Source organism: Panicum virgatum, chromosome 4K (genome assembly GCF_016808335.1).
Source record: "Panicum virgatum strain AP13 chromosome 4K, P.virgatum_v5, whole genome shotgun sequence".
Taxonomy (NCBI): Eukaryota; Viridiplantae; Streptophyta; class Magnoliopsida; order Poales; family Poaceae; genus Panicum; species Panicum virgatum.
In genome coordinates this window covers 6,363,204-6,379,847 of record NC_053139.1, presented here as the reverse complement: position 1 = coordinate 6,379,847, position 16,644 = coordinate 6,363,204, and the positions used below count along the sequence as shown (strand labels likewise).

Genomic DNA, 16,644 nt, shown 5'->3' with positions numbered 1-16,644 from the left:
ATAAGGGCATGCAAGTTTGCCTCGGCACAGGTCATCGTCCCACAATCTATCATTGATCAGCCATTGTAGAAACAAGCAAGAGTGACAAATTTGTCAGTTGTCATACCTGAGCAGCCTCCTGCTTGCTATGTATAGATAATTACGAATCAGTACATAGTAATTAGAGAATTTGTCAGTCATCCATTGACAATTTCATGACTAAGTACATTGTTCCATCATTCTGGAGGAGCTAATTTGTTCTCTTAAGGCTTGCTCTTCTTGGGACACCTTTGTACTTCCACTTCAGATTTTAACTTAGAACATGTAAAGTTGGATCTGAATAATACAATTTCATGGATTCAGTCCAAACAACCGTGTAACATCTAAAATAATCTTCTGCCAGCACATATAGTATATGCTATAAAGACATCCTTCTAGTATTAATATTATGTAAATCATCTAGTATCAACCAGGTCAGGCAACATTCATACAATGTGCAGATCAACAAGTGGTACCTGATAATGAACTCACAAAGAATAATTGATGCATCTGTTACATGACAAAAAATTGATGCATCAGTTACATGAGGCTCAAGATAGCGAAAACTGAAATGTGTGGTGACATCAGAAGCTTAGCAATTTTTTTTGTACCATGCATACATTATGCAAATGGAAGTTATTGCCAAATGGTTACTGCCACTCTTTGATTCAGAACTGTTTGGTTAGGTAATTGCCATTTCACACCTATGGCTAACTGATAGTTGCAAATATAGTCTGACAAAATTTAAAAGAACAAATTACTGAAATAGTATTTGATCTAGTTGAGTCCTACGGAAAAATGGCTGCAGCCTCTAGCTAACTTTACACATATATATCTAGTTTATATATATGACAAGCATGCTTCCGTTCAATATTATCTATGCTTAAAACCCTATGTATGCTTAACTTGGCAGCATGGTGAATTTGCATTTTTCATTCCCTGTTTTGTTTTTGAACTAAGGCTGCAATTTCAATTTACTGGTTAGTCAGTGATAATGTCATGCCGCGTTGTATCTGTGGCCAGCCATAGCTTCACAGTGACGAGCCAGACATGTGTGACAGTGTTGGATACTGAAATTCAAAGAAAAAAGATATTTGCAATTTGATTGCAACAAATCGAAAGAGAAACAGATTATCTACGAAGATGGAGGGTTGAAGACTTGGAGCACACTGTTTGTACCTGTCGGTTCAGGCATCTGGAATACTGATGCAGCACATATTAGCGTGATTGAGTTGGGGAGTCAGCGGCCTGGGAAGGGAGGAGCAGCATCGATGCGTAGCTCATAGTTATGCACATCCACTCGCTATACCGGCGCATGTATTCATATACAGATAAACGTGGAGAGGCAAGATGCTAACCACCCATGGGCTTCACGCTGGCTGGAGGTCGACGGTTGGCGGCGAGTCTGGGTCAGATCGACGGCAAGGTAGCCAAATGTTGCAGTGCAGTTGAGGAAAGCGTGGTGGAGGTTGAGCCCACGCCTGTACCGCCGCCGGGGTCGCAGGGGCCGCTGCCCGCGCCGGGATGGCCGGGACTGGAGCGGCCTGGTTCCGTGCTCGCACCGGGAATGCACGAGCCATTGGGGCTCCGCCCGCGCCGGGATGGCTGGGACTGGAGCGGGCGGTTCGCCGCGCTCGCACCCTGCCTGCGCCGGGGTCGCCGGGGTCGCTGGACTGTCATCCGTGCCGGGATGGCCGGGAACGCGCCCGCGGCGGCGACGCCCGCGCCAGGGGGAGGGCTGCGAGTGTCGCACGCGAACGGGTTCGCGAGGATTCGCGACCCTGCTCAACGGGTGAGACATCCGCTACGACCAGATCGGACGGTCCATATCATATTTTGGCTGGATCTGACGGTTATTGGGTTAGCGGGTGACGTGGTGGGCGCCCGCAGTTCGATCCAAGAATCGTATATAGAGATTAGAAAAAAAAAGAGTTCAAATTCTGCTGAACGTGACGATAACGATAGCTTCGTATGACTTTATGAACGAAATAAGAATTTGACCTTGTACTTGAAGTGGCGCTTCGTTGCTGGCGTCACTACATACGACCCCCCAGGGGATGACGAGGCCTAGGCGTGAGGTAGGTGCACGAGCCAGATCGAATTGAATTTTAGTTGAATTCTAAAAAATATCCTGGCGACAGCGATCACGTTCTCGATCGGGAAAGCGAGCGGGTCAGGCACCACCACCTGGAAGAATGGGACGGACGACGCAGCAGAGTGGGTATCACTGCACGGTATCACTGCATCAGTGTCGCTCTCGCTCGTGTTCCACCCATGGGGCGCCGGCGAGGCCGTCGCTCTCTGTCCGGAGCCGAGATTACGTGCGACCCAGCCCAAATCACAAAGAGACATGTCTCGATTTGGTACCAGATGAGCTAATCTCGCCGTGGATCAGCTGTCGTCACTCCGCTCCTCTTTCGGCAGGATCATCCGCTCGAGAAACCCCAGCCAGAGCCCGGCGCTTTCGGCCTCGCCGTGGACCGCCGCCGACCAGAGCATGAGAGCAGAGCGCGGTGGGGACGACGGGCGGCGCGAGACGAGCGTGGGGCGGGGCCTCGCCGTGGCTCTCTGCGTGGAGACCGGTGACTGAGTCCGCGGACGGCGGCGCGCGTGGGCCGTGGGCGCCTGGGCGGTGGTCGCACCGCCCCGGCCCCGCGGGTTATCGCGTTGGGTGCAAGCAAGACTTCAGAGCGGGCAGGCCACGCACAGCGTGCCGGTAGCCCCGGTCATAGTAGGACCGGGCTTCGAGGGGAGTCCCCGTCGGTCGGCCCGTGAAGGCAGCTGATTCTCCTCTTTATTGGGCGTCTGCTTTATGCTGGCCTGTCTGTGAGATTGTTATGGGCTGAAAAGCTTAGCAGGAATGGATACCCATAAGAGGCCCATGGTTCTTTCCGGGTCCGGAGGAGATGCTCTGAACTTGCTGTGGGCTCAACTTAGCAGGAACGGCGACGGGCCTCTCTATCGGCCTGCTATACCCATAACTGGGCCCATGGTTTCCATGGCAGGAGAACTTGTCGGGTCTGAACTTTCTGAGTTCGGACGGTGCGGCAAACCGTAATCGAAATTTCTCCCTGTAGTGCAGCAACTTCATCGGAGTCCAAACTGAAGCCAGTAGCACACCGCACACCTTACAGAAACGACGTTCATCTGCCAAATCCAAGTGGTCGCTGCGGATGCCGCCGCACAGCTGATCCTTGTTCCTCGAGGATCCGCTGGCGCCGGCCGGCATCTTGAGATGTTACCAAGGGGCCCTGCCAGCCGTTTCCAGCTCTCCCCTGCATCGGAAGTTCAGAATAAAAGTGCCGCTTCGGAATCTCAGATACTCCGGCACTTTATTGTTCAAAAAGATACTCTGGCACTGTCCGATCGATGCCCCGCGGATTTGCTTGCCAGGGGGGGCCTAGAGCTAGAGCAGGCTGCAGGCCGTTTCGATCGCATCCTCTGCTGCTCCCAGTCCCAGAGCCCGCATGTCTCAATCAGAGAAGCAGAACTGGTTTTATAATAATATGGGATCTCAACGCGATACCATTCTTGCTAATCACGTATCGTATCGTATCACAACGTGTTTGTACCTCCCTGCATAGAAAAATATCAGGGGATCGCGAGCGCTGTTTAATCGGGTGGCCGGAGAAGATCGCGAGAGACAGCGAGGCTGCCGATGGTCGCCAGGTCGCCTTCACGTGGCACCGGCATCACTGCCTCGCGCCTGCTGAATGCCTGAATCCCCGGTCCCTTTCCCCAGCAGGCTAATCCTTCGTCAGTGTTCTAGTGGCACCACTTGAGCCGAGCCTGCCTGAAGAATGATTCTCCCTTCTCTTTTTATTTTAGCCAAAGGGAAACGCCTGAAGAAGTGAAGATCACGCAGCAAACCGCTTGATGGTATGGTAATGGTGCGTTAACCATCTGAACCAAGAACATGGTTTAATAGTGCTCCTGCTATCTCACTGGTGATGCAGAGTGGTCGGTTCGCTGCCGAGGAGGAGGCCGCGGGGGATCGGATCGGAGGGGCGGCCGGGTGGGGCAGGCGACGCGCGGCAGGCATAATGGGGGGTGTCATGGCGTGTCCGGTCGCTGCCGCCAGGAAGCTTCCCGGAAAGCGCCTTGGTCCCTCTCGGAGTCTCCGTCCCCAGCTACCGCTACCGGGCGCTTGGGCTGCGCCGGTCGGAACGGACGCCGAGGTCGGCTTCAGTTTGCGCTGGTGCCTTGTCCTGCTGCCAGCCGCGTCGCCCCAGAATCGTAGGATCGATTCACCCCGCTGATCGCAAGGCTCAACTTGCTCGCTGTCGCTGCTGCCCTGACCAACTGATTCAAATCCAACCACGTAATGTACTGTACTCCTCTCTCTGCTTCCTGCGTACTCTGGACATGCGGTTAATAACTGTGAAGCCCATGCGGTAATTTTCACCTTTTTCAGACGCGCTGCACCCTAGAATGGGGATTTTGGAGCTACTCGTGTTCTCAGATGGCTCGAATTGTAAACGAAGCAAGCCAGGCTGAAGTTTCTTTTTTTTTTTTGAGGACACAGGTTGAAGTTTTTAGAGGCGAGATCTTTCCCGAGGTGTCAGTGGCAGTTTCGCCGGGAGGCCGGCAGCACCGGGCGGCGATCACATCACATCACACTCGGAGTGGCCATGACATGACCCGATATGATCGGACCCCAATAATTCCTCCGGCCAGTGGATTTCCTCGCCGTCCCGCGCGCAGGGCCCGCCGCCGCATTCCCCAGGCCACGATTCCCATCCACCACCCCGGCATCCCATGTCGTAGCGAGGTAGTTGGCCGCGCGCGCGCCCGTCGCTCGCCAGGACCAGGCGGGGGCAGCTATTAAAGGCGCGAGGGGGCGATCCCTTCCCTTGCAACCAAAGCCACCGCCACCCCACCATTGGCATTACTGCTTCTCCCCTCCCGGTCGCCGTCGACCCCCATACCGGACGGAAGGCGCGAGGCGGGCCGACGAGATGATGGAGGCCGACGCGCGGCGGTTGCCCGAAATGGCCGGCGCACGCATGGCTTCCGCGCCCGCGGCTGGATCCTCTGCCCGGAAACGCGCCCGCGGCTAGGTGCGGCGTGGGCTCGCGGCTCGCCGCGTCCGCGCGCGCGTGTGTACATATATACATACAGCAGCAGCTGACCGGCGTCGCCGACCGTTTGCTGCGGCGAGGAGTGCGCGCTGCGAATGGTCATCATGGCCGGGATGCTCCCCGGCGTGGAGTGCGCGCGGCGGCGGCGGCTCCGGCAGGGCGGGGCGGGCGCCGGCACGGAGGCGGGCGGGGGCACGAGGCGGCCATCCTTCTGCCTGTACGCGGCCGGGCACGGCGGGCATCCGGCCGCCGGCCTCGGCGGCGCCGGCAGTTCCGGCAAGGTAGGAGAACGGAACAGCGCGAGTGATGAGTGATCACTCGTCTTGTCAGTCGACCCAGTGAGATGGCGGGAGGGCGGCCGGAGTGATTGGTTCTTGGTTTGTTTGCAGCAGCGGAGCGCCGTGATGGAGATGATACACGGGTGGACGCTCGACAGCAATGCCCGGGAGGCCAAGGAGCGGCTGGACCAGAAGCTCCGGAGCAAGAGGGAGGCCGCCATCAAGAGGTAGCCTGCCTGTCATCTACCAGCACGTCGATGCGTCTGGAGATTTTTTTTGCTTCTTTGACAGATCGCTTACGATTTGATCCTTCAGGCACCACAGCACGGGGAGCATAAAGCTGAGCAGACCCCACCACCACGTGGGCGGCGGCGGTGGCGGCGCGGAGGAGCGCGGCGAGAGCTCGGCCTCGGCGGCGGCGATGGCCGGCGTGCAGCGGGAGGTGTACTCGAGGAAGGGCGTGATGCGGCGGCTGATGCGGTGGAGCCGGCCGCGGTGGGCGGCGGCGGAGCAGGCGGAGTGCGCGGTGTGCCTGGACGAGTTCCGCGCCGGCGACGTGCTGGCGCACCTTCCCTGCGGCCACCGCTTCCACTGGGCCTGCGCGGCGCCCTGGCTCGAGGGCACCTCCCGCTGCCCCTTCTGCCGCGCCGCCGTCGACGCCAACCCACACGCCACCGGCCCATAGATACGCCTCGCCCCCCCCCCCCCCCCCCCGGCCCGGCGGGGCCAGCGACGTTGCCGGCGGCCGGTGTGCGCGCGCGCCTACCTGGAAGCAAAGCTAATCAACGTCAGGCTCAGACACCAATCAAGCCCGGCGAGCCACACCATTGCCATGCTGACGGAAATTGGAGACGAGTGGAGTGCGCACGACCGCACGAGACATCCGTGAATCTGCTGCCGGTTTTGCACGCATCCGACGGCGCCGTGTCGGCCTGCCGTTCTCCTTGCTCCCATGCCATGAGCCCATGAGCAAGCAATCGATGAGCGTTTTTCCTACGGCGAGTAGGCACTGTACAGTGTGTAGCGTTTCCCAACGTAATCCAGAAAAAAAAAGAGGGGACTGCAGTAATTTGGATCGAGAGCCTTGATTTACAGTGTTTACTAATTACTGCTTTGATGAACTTAAACTGCTCATTTGAAGGTTTGAGTCGGAGTCACATCCTCTTTGGAACATTTGGATCTTGTTCCCTGTGATGACACAGGATCAGAGCTGATTCTCTGCGAGGTTCCTGCGAGATTCTCGTGGAACTTATTCTTCCCAAAGGAGGCAGACGGGTCGGATAACCTATTTATTCCCATTGATGCTACACCGGATGCGCTCGTGGTAGCACTACCATACTTGGGGCCTGCAAGCTGCAGAGTGCAGGAGGCTGCACGAGTGAGTGACCGGAGCTGAGCAGCTGACTCCATCTCTTGGACACAACGATCCCTCCCAAAGACTGCTGGCCGCTGAGCTAGGCGTCTCCCGGGGCTTCAAGGGAGAGATCCGGTCCAGCTGCAGATCAGAAAACCAGCCGAGCTCGGCGACTGGTCCTCGTCCTCATCCTACCGCGCGCTCGCGATCGCAAGCCGGACGGAGACATGCTTGGCTGATCGCCTGATCCGAGCAGCCCATCCCGGCGCGCGCGCGGAGGCGATCAGGTGTGGCGCCCGGGACGGCAACCCTTGTCGCCATCCTCCTCCGAACCCGGCACAGAAAAAAGCTTGGCGTGCTGCCTCTAATGGCGCATCCGTTTCGACCACGCCGCCGTGGCAGTGACTTCGCTACCGCCACCACCTCTAATGGCCGGCGAAAGCGTGTGTTGATGCGTGCGTAAGTGGCGGAGACCTGCCACCTCGCGCGCATACGAAGCGTGCAGGTGTGCTTCTGCTTCTCGCTGCGGTTAATTGGATCGGGAAGCTTTGCCTTAAAGATGATTCCATTACAATAATGGAGGAGGCCCTTTTTGACAAATAATGGAATCATGTCAAACAAGATCAGAGGTCCTTTCCCCTTTCTATTCTAATCATCGGTCGGAGTAGTATCGGAGAGGCAGAAAGAAAGCTAGGTGTTGATGGGCCATGGGCCCTCAAACTCCGACCGATGGGCCATCCAGGCGGCTGCCCCTTGGTCAGAAGTCCGTTAGGAGGCCCAGATTCAGGCGTTACGCGGTTAGCAACCAGCGCGCAGGCGTTTAGTCCCGCATGGAAACTTGTGGCATCTGATGAGCAGCGGCCTCGGTATTTAATCAGGGATTAGGCGACCTTGGAAACATACTTACCTGGACGGGGTCAATGGGTGATCAAGAAGACCCATGGCCTAGATCAATGGTCCACATTGCACTTGGTGGATGCGTTGGTCTACCATCTCCTTAAGTAGGAGAGTGGACGTCATAATTTGTGGCAGAGGGGGTACGCGTTCGCGCGGCCCTTGCCAATCTCAAATTAAACTTTTTATGCTTGAGGAGTGTGATTTTGAATTATTTATAATCTTGCTGCCAATTTTGAATTCATGCTTGAAAAATGCAATTCTGATTACTCCCATCCTAGAATATAAGGTGTGGTCAAAATTGGTACAGTCTTCAATAACAATATTCAACTCTTAATATATTCTACAATATAATGTTTGTAGCAACAAAATTATAGTAATATGAAACTACTTTTAAATATGAATAAAATGATATGATTGTTATAAGATAAAAATTATTATACAAGATTAATTGTATATCATAAAGTTTGAATATTGAATTAAATGTGCGCCTTGTATCCAGAGACGAGAGGAGGGAGTATTTATAGCAAATTATATTATAGTAGGAAGAAAGGAAGATTGTAATGGGCCATGGGCTCTAATTGAAGCCCATGTGCTAGTGGACCTCGCTACAATTACAAGGCACACGGGCCGTCGGGCCGAAGCTTTTGACATGCGGCATCCTTTTCAAACCCGCGTGTTCCGAAACAAATTTTCGGAACCGGCCTTAATACTAGCTTAATCTCGCGTGATTATCATGCAGCGGAGTCGACGGTTGCGATCAGTTGGTTGCATAAATCTTTGCACAAACTGACAAACATGCACCTGACAGTTTGGCGTGCGTTGGCAACGGCCGACTGGCCCGACGGACCAGTTCATGGCACCAGCAACAGCAGGCAGGTGCAGTAGAATTGAATAGTGTCGCCACCTACTGGCCCAGTGGCCCTGCTCAGCTCGAGACCGTCACTGGCAGCTCGACACCCTCGCATGTATACAGCACGAGTTGACGAGAGGCTCGGCAGATTTCCAACCTCAGCTTCTGAATTCATTCCTGCTCAGACAGCCGCCGCCATGTTTCGCAAGGTCTTCGCTTGGGTGCTCATCGTCTTCTTCCTCGTGCCGGCCGGTTCCTGTGCTTCCCCAGGGCCCCGCCCAATCTGCTCCACGCCCACTCTCGGTATACTGTGGCCTCGACTCGCACAATCAGTTTCAGTTTAGGATTAACTTCTGCTGGCGAGCAGCCAACCGACGTCTGATACATGGCCCAGGTCCAGGTGGGATTGGATGGAAGAGGAGGGCACGGGTCGCCGCTGCCGGCGGCGACGACGGACGCGGCGGCAGGTTCCGGAGGAGGAGGAAGTGGAGCGTACGGAACGGGCGGTCCCTGGAGACGAAGACGAGGTCCGCGGCGGCGGTTCCCGTGCGATCGCCGCCCCCACCGCTGGCGCAGAGGGTTCGACCTCGGCATCGGCTTAGGTGCCAGTGCCACTGCCAACGGCAAGTGCCAAGCGCGCAAGCTTCATCGCTTGCGATTCCGTAACAGTGTCTGTAACACCGATCTTGATTCTTGCAACGCATTCCGATCGAATCCCATTTTCCCCACCGGTCAACTCAATGGGCCCTGGTCTCTTTTGTAACGACCCGGCCCGAAATAACGTCTAAGATCTACTCTACACGTTGAGTAAATCGCACCTACTAATTAACTCTCTTGCGCTTTCATCCTCGCTTCGCGCAAAAGGATCGATCCGGAGTTACTACCTTCTCGCGACTGGCTATTTAACTTGGTCTGCCTCTCGTTTCCGTTTCCGGCATAGGACTAAACTGGGAAGTACTGTGTCGCTGCTACAGTAACCGCGACGCTACATTATTTTTTGCTACAGTGTCACACATTCGGTCCAGCCCACGGGCTGTGACATCTTCCACTGTGAATTTGCTTCATCCTTCTGGCGATCCCTGGGCTACGAGCTCGCCCTGAGCTGAGGGTGGCCGATGCACACCCAGGGTTAACGTATCCGACCGCTAACCGGTAACCGCCGGCCACCGGTTCCGGTTTACCGGACCGGTTTGGCCGGTTACCGGTAGAAACCGGTCAAATTCAAATTTGAATTCAAAAAACTCAGTTCAACCGGTTCGTACCGGTATACCGGTCGGTTTGACCGGTTTACTGGCCGGTTTGACCGGTTTGAATTCGAATCCAAATTTAAAATCGCATGTGTAATTGTTTTAGACCGGTATACCGGCCGGTTAGATCGGTTTACCGGCCGGTTTGACCGGTTTACCGGCCGGTTTGACCGGTTTACCGGCCGGTTAGACCGGTTTATCAAGTGGGCCTTAATGGGCCGTCTCATTTTTTTTTTGTTTTAACTTTAAATGCCTGAAAAGTATGTTAAACGAATGAATTTTGGAGAAAATTTGACACCATTAGATTCGTTGCACCTTGAAGTATTTTTAAGAATTTTTTGGGATTTTTTCATTTTTTTGAATTCAAATTTAAATTTTGAATTTGAACCGGTTTCATACCGGACCGAACCGGAACCGGACCGGACCGGTTTGACCGGTAACCGGTCAAACCGGACCGGTTACCGACGGTTCGGTTAACCCTGTGCACACCACATGCCGCGGCCGGAGAGTGTGCCAGTGAACCACTTCGACACTTTTACCTTGCTATGTTGCTGGCAGCTGTGCAAACGAAGGAATGAATTTGTTTTATGAGGCGAGACAATGGGCCTTCGACAGACTCTGCATGCGTGCAGGTCGGCGGCAAGAACCTGGAGCTGCAGGCTTCCGATCACGGATCGCCCCCTAGGCCCTAGGTGATCAATGGTGTAATCTATTTTCTTTGGCAATGTAAACCCAAAAAGATGTAAAAACTTCCTCTGATAAGGCCTTTTAGGGCCACCTGAAATGAATGAAACCAGGTGGGGGGATCCTCTCCCCCACCGTTGACCCTTCAAAAAAAAAAAAAACTCAATGGAGCCCAACTACCCAAGCGCCGCGCTTCCTCGATCCGCTGCACCTGCACATCTCGGAGCTGACGATGCCGGCTGCCACTCCAATGCAATATTGCTCGTGGACGTGGACGTGGACGCCAGCCTCAGCTGCATGTTGTTTCGAGAACTCGTGCGTGTGCTGCTGCTGCAACATCGAGCATGATCTGCTGCGAAAAATTTGTGTGTGTATAGCAGGGAGTGGAAGTGAATAACTCGAACCAATTGATCTGCTGGCAGTTAATACTCCCTCTGTTTCAAATTATAATCCATTTGACTTGTATTTGTTTGCCCAATCATCTTATTCACAAAATTTAAATGTAGTCAAATTCATCATTCTTAAAGAAATTCTATTAAAAGCAAGACACAACAAACGAAATGATATTTTACATAAATTTTTAAATAAGACGAGTAATCAAAATTAAAATAAAAAATTAAATGAATTATAATTTTGAGCGCAGAGAGAGTAAAATAAGAACATGTCGTCAATTCCCATGCACCGACGACTATCCCCGTTCTTCTTCGACCTTGGCGCACAAAATAATCGGCCTCTTCTTCTGCCTTGGTCGCCATCCGTCCTAATCGCCCCGTCTGCTGGCACTTTTTTAGCGGCGCCACCTTGCTACTGCTTCCACCACACGCGGGCGACAACGACCGTGCTGCCTCGCCGCTTCACGTGCGCCCACCGTCATGGCCCCCGTTACCGACATCACAAAAGCTTTTCATTTAAGGTTTCCAAGACCAACCCCGACCACAAACGAACCCCAGATCCAAAACCCCCTAACCCTAGCTCGCCGACGGATGATGCAGAAAGAGGAAGAGGGAAATTGAGGAGGAAGAGGAGGGAGGCACCGGGCTGGGTAGAAAAATCCGAATTCAGCCACAAAACACGAGCAAGAGGGTGCAAGGAGTGGTGTGGTTAGAGGTTTGCATAATAAGGTCTTGTTTAGTTCGCGAAAATGATTGGGTTTTAACACTGTAGTACTTTTGTTATTATTTGACAATTAATATTTAATTATTGACTAATTAGCTTAAAAGATTTGTCTCGTGCTAATCAGTTAAACTTTGTAATTAGTTATTTTTTCAACTACATTTAATGCTCCATACATATGTCCAGAAATTCGATGTGACGGATACTGTAGATTTTTTTTTAAAAAACTAAACAGGGCCTAAGTTGCAAACCACAATTGTTCGTATAAAAATTCATAACATGTATTTCTATCTACACTATATGTGTGTCGGGCTAACTTTGAAAAAACATCATATATGAATCTAAAGTAGTCTCATGTCATGGTTTCTTCATATACAACCATTTTTTTTTGCGACTGTGTCTGAGCACGTTTTTTATTAAGAGGAAAAAGTAGTTACATAGAGGCTGGTTACAGAGAAGGGAACCAACTCAAGACACATAGGTTGAACACGATGACATGGGAACATTTGCGCGACCTGGTAGCCTGCCCAAGGCCCTTGCCGCTAACTCTATGTGTCTAAACCCAGCCTGGTACCAAACCACAATCTCATCAATATACAAGCCGTGTTTGGTTTCTGCTAGGAACCTAACATGCACGTTTTTCGAGAGAAAAATCTCGCATGCATGGAGTACTAAATAAAGTCTATTTGTGAAACTTCTTTAGGGATTGGTGTACTTTTCCGCGATGAATCTAATGACGGTAATTAATCGATGATTGGCTACAGTTATGCTACAGTAACCATCCTCTAATCACGCGGTCAAAGGCCTCATTAGATTCTTCAGGGTTCCTAGAGCGTAGGGGTTCTGAAGTTGGTTTTGTAAACTGACTTTATTTGACACCGTAATTAACAGTCAAAATATTACTATTCCTAGCACAAGAATGAACCAAGCAGGATCACAGCCTCTTCCATGTGCATCTGCTTGATCTAGTCGCCAGGCCAAAATGGCCGGTACGGGTTGTAGGAGGGGGGACAGCACAGCTCGAGATCCGGGAGCACACGCCGAAACAAATTTAGGCTAGATTACGAACTGCCCTAGCTTATCCATGCGAGTATATTAGCATGCGGCGAAGTCAACGATTATCACCAATTGGTTGCATGAATCTTACTCAAACATGGACCTGTCGGCGTGCGTTGTCAACGGCCGACGGACGCCACGTAGTTTTCGACGAATCATTGGAGCTTGGGATTCCAAGTAGCTTAGCTAGCTGTATATATTCGCATCGGGGCGTCAACGGCCGACGGACGCCCGTGCTGCAGGCCCGTTTGTTTCTAATTATAATCGACTTATAAGTGAGAATAAACGTTAATCCCATCGAACATCACGCTTATTTTCGCTTCTGTGTTAATTTGCTTAAAAAGTTTGAACTATGAGAATCGAAAAGCGAAAAAGCGAGACAATGTTCGCTTAGCTTATAATCTAAATGTGACTGAAAGAAACGGAAGTAAACAGGACAGTAAAGCTGTAAAATGCTAGCCATGCCGCCATCAAGTCAATCATATCTGTCAGCCGAGAGGTGATGCAGATTAAGAAACCTCCAATAATGTCAACCGATGAATCTAGCATCATAGGCCGGTACTGTCTGCATTGGAATTTAGAAAACCCCTGCACACGAGCTACAGCCATTGTAGTTGTAGTGGCAGCGGTTCAGCAGCAGCGGCAAGATAAGGCGCAGTACGAATGGAGTACAATAACATTGCAGCCCATGCACCTACTAGGTATCCTGTCTGCTACTTCCAGTAGATTGGCTTGGGCAGTTGGATGGATCGGTAGACAAGGCTGGAGACACCATTCCAAGATCCACCTCGCGCTTGCGTTATAAATTCAGCGCGAGTTGACGAGGCTGGGCACGCTTCCAAGATCCAGAATCCAATCCATTCCCCCGAGCTAGCCTAGCGCCAGCGCCCAGCAGCCGCCATGACCATGAGTCGCAGTCCTCGCATGGCTGTTCCTGGCACTCTTCCTCGTGGGTTCTCTCGCCGCACCAGTCCGCTCCTCCTCGCGGGGTGGGAGGAACGTCTGGGGCGCCGCAGACGCCGCCGGTGTCGCGACGGCGGGCAACGACGACAACGGCTACGAGTACGGCGGTGGGAAGAGGATCTGGAACAGGCGGTCCCTGGGGAGAGCGACGACGAAGCTGCCGCCCGCGCCGGTGTCGAACAAGATGAGGGCCGCCGCGATGCCCGCGCCACCGTCGCCGACGACGACGAGGGTGTGATGCATGTCGACCTGGCTGCTTTACTGAAGTGTACCAGCGCGTAATTTCTACTTTCGTCTGTGTATCTTTCGCCATGTAAACTAGCAGTTACCCCTTGAATTAATGAATCTGCCATACTCGATGTCACTAGGTTTATATTACTGCGTGCTTAATTTGAGCATTCTATAGTCGTTGCTGTGCAAAACTAGCCTGATTGTCCGTTGCAGGCATTCACAACTCAAACTTCAGTTAGAGAGTATAGTATGTAGTTTTTTTTTGAAAAGCAAACGGACAAGAATGTTGCCGAATGCCGATCATATTTTTTTTTGGTGGGAAAAATAAGAGTATATATCAATAAAGAAAAACAGTGCACAGAAAAACAACATATAACAAATACAAAAAAAAAAGGCTGGGTTCTTCCGATCCAACGAGCCTCCACGAAGGGAAACCACCGGCACCGAGCATAGATCAGGCACAAGGTTTTTAACCTTAAACCCTATGGGTGGGGTCGTGGGGACCTCTAGACAATGCCTACAAGGGAGGTGACGCCAAAACCATTACCATTTCCTCTTAAAAGAACTATGTTTTGTGCCCAATATATGGGCCTACATGGGAGTAATAACCTCACGTGAAACCAGATTCATGTAACATCTTGAGGAATAATCTCATAACTATTCTAAATAAGAGCGAAAGGGCCTGTAGCCTAGTAGTTACAAGAGTCTCGGTAGCACCTGATGTCCTGGGTTCGACTCCCCCATAGGAGCGAATATTCTGGGATTTAACGGCGTTGTGCATTAAGTGGTAGGCGACGTTCCCGTCGACAGCGAGACGTCTGTGGTGACTTCGTCAATCTCGAAGATTTGCCGGCTCAGTCTTTGAAGATGCTCATAAAAGTAGAGTTTGTGTACATGTGTTCGTAGGGGTGTGAGTGTATGTGCATTGTGAGTGTCTGAGTTGTACTGTGTAATATTAAAAAAATAACTATTCTAAATAAGAGGCCTAATTGATCAATCCATAGACACCCCACGTATGTGTCTTTTGCACCAACGTTAGATATCCCTTTTGGTTGGAGGCACCGTACAAGCTAAGAAACTATTCCCTGCGTCCCAAATTAAATTCGTTTGACTTTTCTTTACCTCAAGATTAATCACTCATCTTATTCAAAAAATTTATACAAACATAGTCAAATTTAAGCCATTTTTAATGATTTTTTATTAATAAAACAAACCACAACAAAAGGAGTGTTATTTTACATAAATTTTTAAATAAGACAAGTGAGCAAATTTGATGCCTAAAAAAGTTAAACGAATTAGAATTTTGAACAGAGGGAGTAAATACATTACTCCTTCCGCCTCCCTCTCAGATGTTTTTGAAAAGAAAATATAAGAGATCACTTGGTCAAAACTTTATCTATATCTATAAATAGATATAGGGTATTCTAGTACCATTAACAAATCGATTTTCAGTAAGGGGCGCATCTTTTACTATCCTGCTTAAGCTGTCATAAGCTGCAAACGAAGGGAGCATTTTGAGAAAAGGAGAAGAAGAGTGACCTTTAGCAAAACCGGCAATAGGGGTTGACTGATTTCAACAAGAAAAGAAATGCGACATTCCCTGCACGCTGCCACCTTTGCACACCGGTGGGCTTTCCCTCCTCAATTATCCCTTGTGCTAGCGATGCAGCACCACCTGCTGCAAAGGCTGCCACGCATGCACATCCGCATTTGCTCTGCCCACCTGCTCATGGTTCGGTTACTTCGGTAGCAGGAGACAGCACAGATCGGGACCCGCAAATTAGGACATCTTTAACGCCTGTTTACGAAGCGAATTTCAGTCGGGATCATCACAACCGATCTGAATAATGCCTCATCATCATCATCATTCAGCAAAGTCCACCATCGTTGCTGATAAACAGCGGTCATTTTATCTGCATCGAGCTGGTACGTGTTTCAAAAAAAAGAACTGCATCGAGCTGGTATGTGTTTGTCAACTGCTGACGGACGCCATGTAGCTTTCCTTGAATCGACCACAGCACGGCCACATGTATATTCATCAACCTGATGTATTTTGGTAACTTCAGTGCTATCTGGGCAATTTTCCCACTAGCAGTCTGGGCAAGAAAATAAATTGACAAGATACGACGCTCCTTCCTTTGGGAAGGTGAAAATAAGAATGCAAATGGCGGCCATTGCTTGATTAACTGGCCCACTGTCAACAGGCCAAAGGACCTGGGCGGCCTAGGAGTTTTGGACCTTGACAAATTTGGTAGAGCCCTTCGCGTGCGCGATGGATGTGACAGGAGTGGAGTGCTGATAACAAACCTTGGTCCGGCCTAGAAATTCCATGCAGTGAGATGGATGGTCTCTTGTTCAATGCATCCACCGCCATAACTATTGGCAACGGGAAAAAAAGGCAAGATTCTGGCACCATGCCTGGCTAGACGGAGAGGCACCTAGAAATCTGTCCCCACAACTCTTTGAACTGGTACAAAGAAAGAACAAAACAACAGCGCAAGAGCTGGCAAACAACTCTTGGATCAGTGCGCTACAAAATAAAATAACAAACGCCACCCAACTTGAGGAGTTTGTCTCGTTATGGATTCGAATTCAAGGAGTGCTCCTAAATTCAGAGATTGAGGACTCCATCACTTGGAAATAGACACCTGATGACATCTATTCGGTGCGGTCAGCATATCGGGCTCAGTTTATCGGGTCCTTCAGGAGCTTCAGGACGGATCTTATCTGGCGTGCGAGGACTGAAAACAAGTGCAAAGTGTTTGCCTGGATTCTCATCCAAGACAAAGTCCTAACAGCTGACAATCTCGCGCGTCGGGGATGGCCACATGAAGTCTCTTGTGCTCTCTGCAATGCACCTAAGTACCTCTGT

General features: G+C 51.2%; 1 protein-coding gene and 1 non-coding gene across 3 annotated transcripts; both read left to right on the top strand.

The window, feature by feature from the left end:
- The first annotated feature begins 4,851 nt into the window (after positions 1-4,851).
- LOC120702809 (E3 ubiquitin-protein ligase EL5-like) lies at positions 4,852-6,534 on the top strand. Of its 2 annotated transcripts, none has more exons than XM_039986766.1 (3): positions 4,852-5,380; positions 5,492-5,604; positions 5,693-6,534. In XM_039986766.1, the coding sequence occupies exons 1-3, from the start codon at positions 5,195-5,197 to the stop codon at positions 6,060-6,062; spliced, it is 669 nt and encodes a 222-aa protein (XP_039842700.1). In that variant the 5' UTR covers positions 4,852-5,194; the 3' UTR covers positions 6,063-6,534. The 2 variants fall into 2 exon arrangements, with proteins under 2 accessions (XP_039842700.1, XP_039842699.1); XM_039986765.1 differs by having other exon boundaries at positions 4,853-5,380; positions 5,489-5,604.
- A 1,096-nt stretch (positions 6,535-7,630) lies between these two features.
- On the top strand, positions 7,631-7,790 carry LOC120705368. Its single transcript, XR_005687949.1, has one exon. It is a non-coding gene; the product is annotated as a U1 spliceosomal RNA (small nuclear RNA).
- The last annotated feature ends 8,854 nt before the right edge of the window (positions 7,791-16,644 follow it).

Bases quoted from the DNA above. Each gene is read 5' to 3' on its own strand.
- LOC120702809 (XM_039986765.1), top strand. From the start codon at position 5,195: ATGGTCATCATGGCCGGGATGCTCCCCGGCGTGGAGTGCGCGCGGCGG. The intron at 5,381-5,488 runs GTAGGAGAACGG...GTTTGTTTGCAG, and splicing joins GCGCCGGCAGTTCCGGCAAG to CAGCGGAGCGCCGTGATGGA. The intron at 5,605-5,692 runs GTAGCCTGCCTG...TTGATCCTTCAG, and splicing joins AGGGAGGCCGCCATCAAGAG to GCACCACAGCACGGGGAGCA.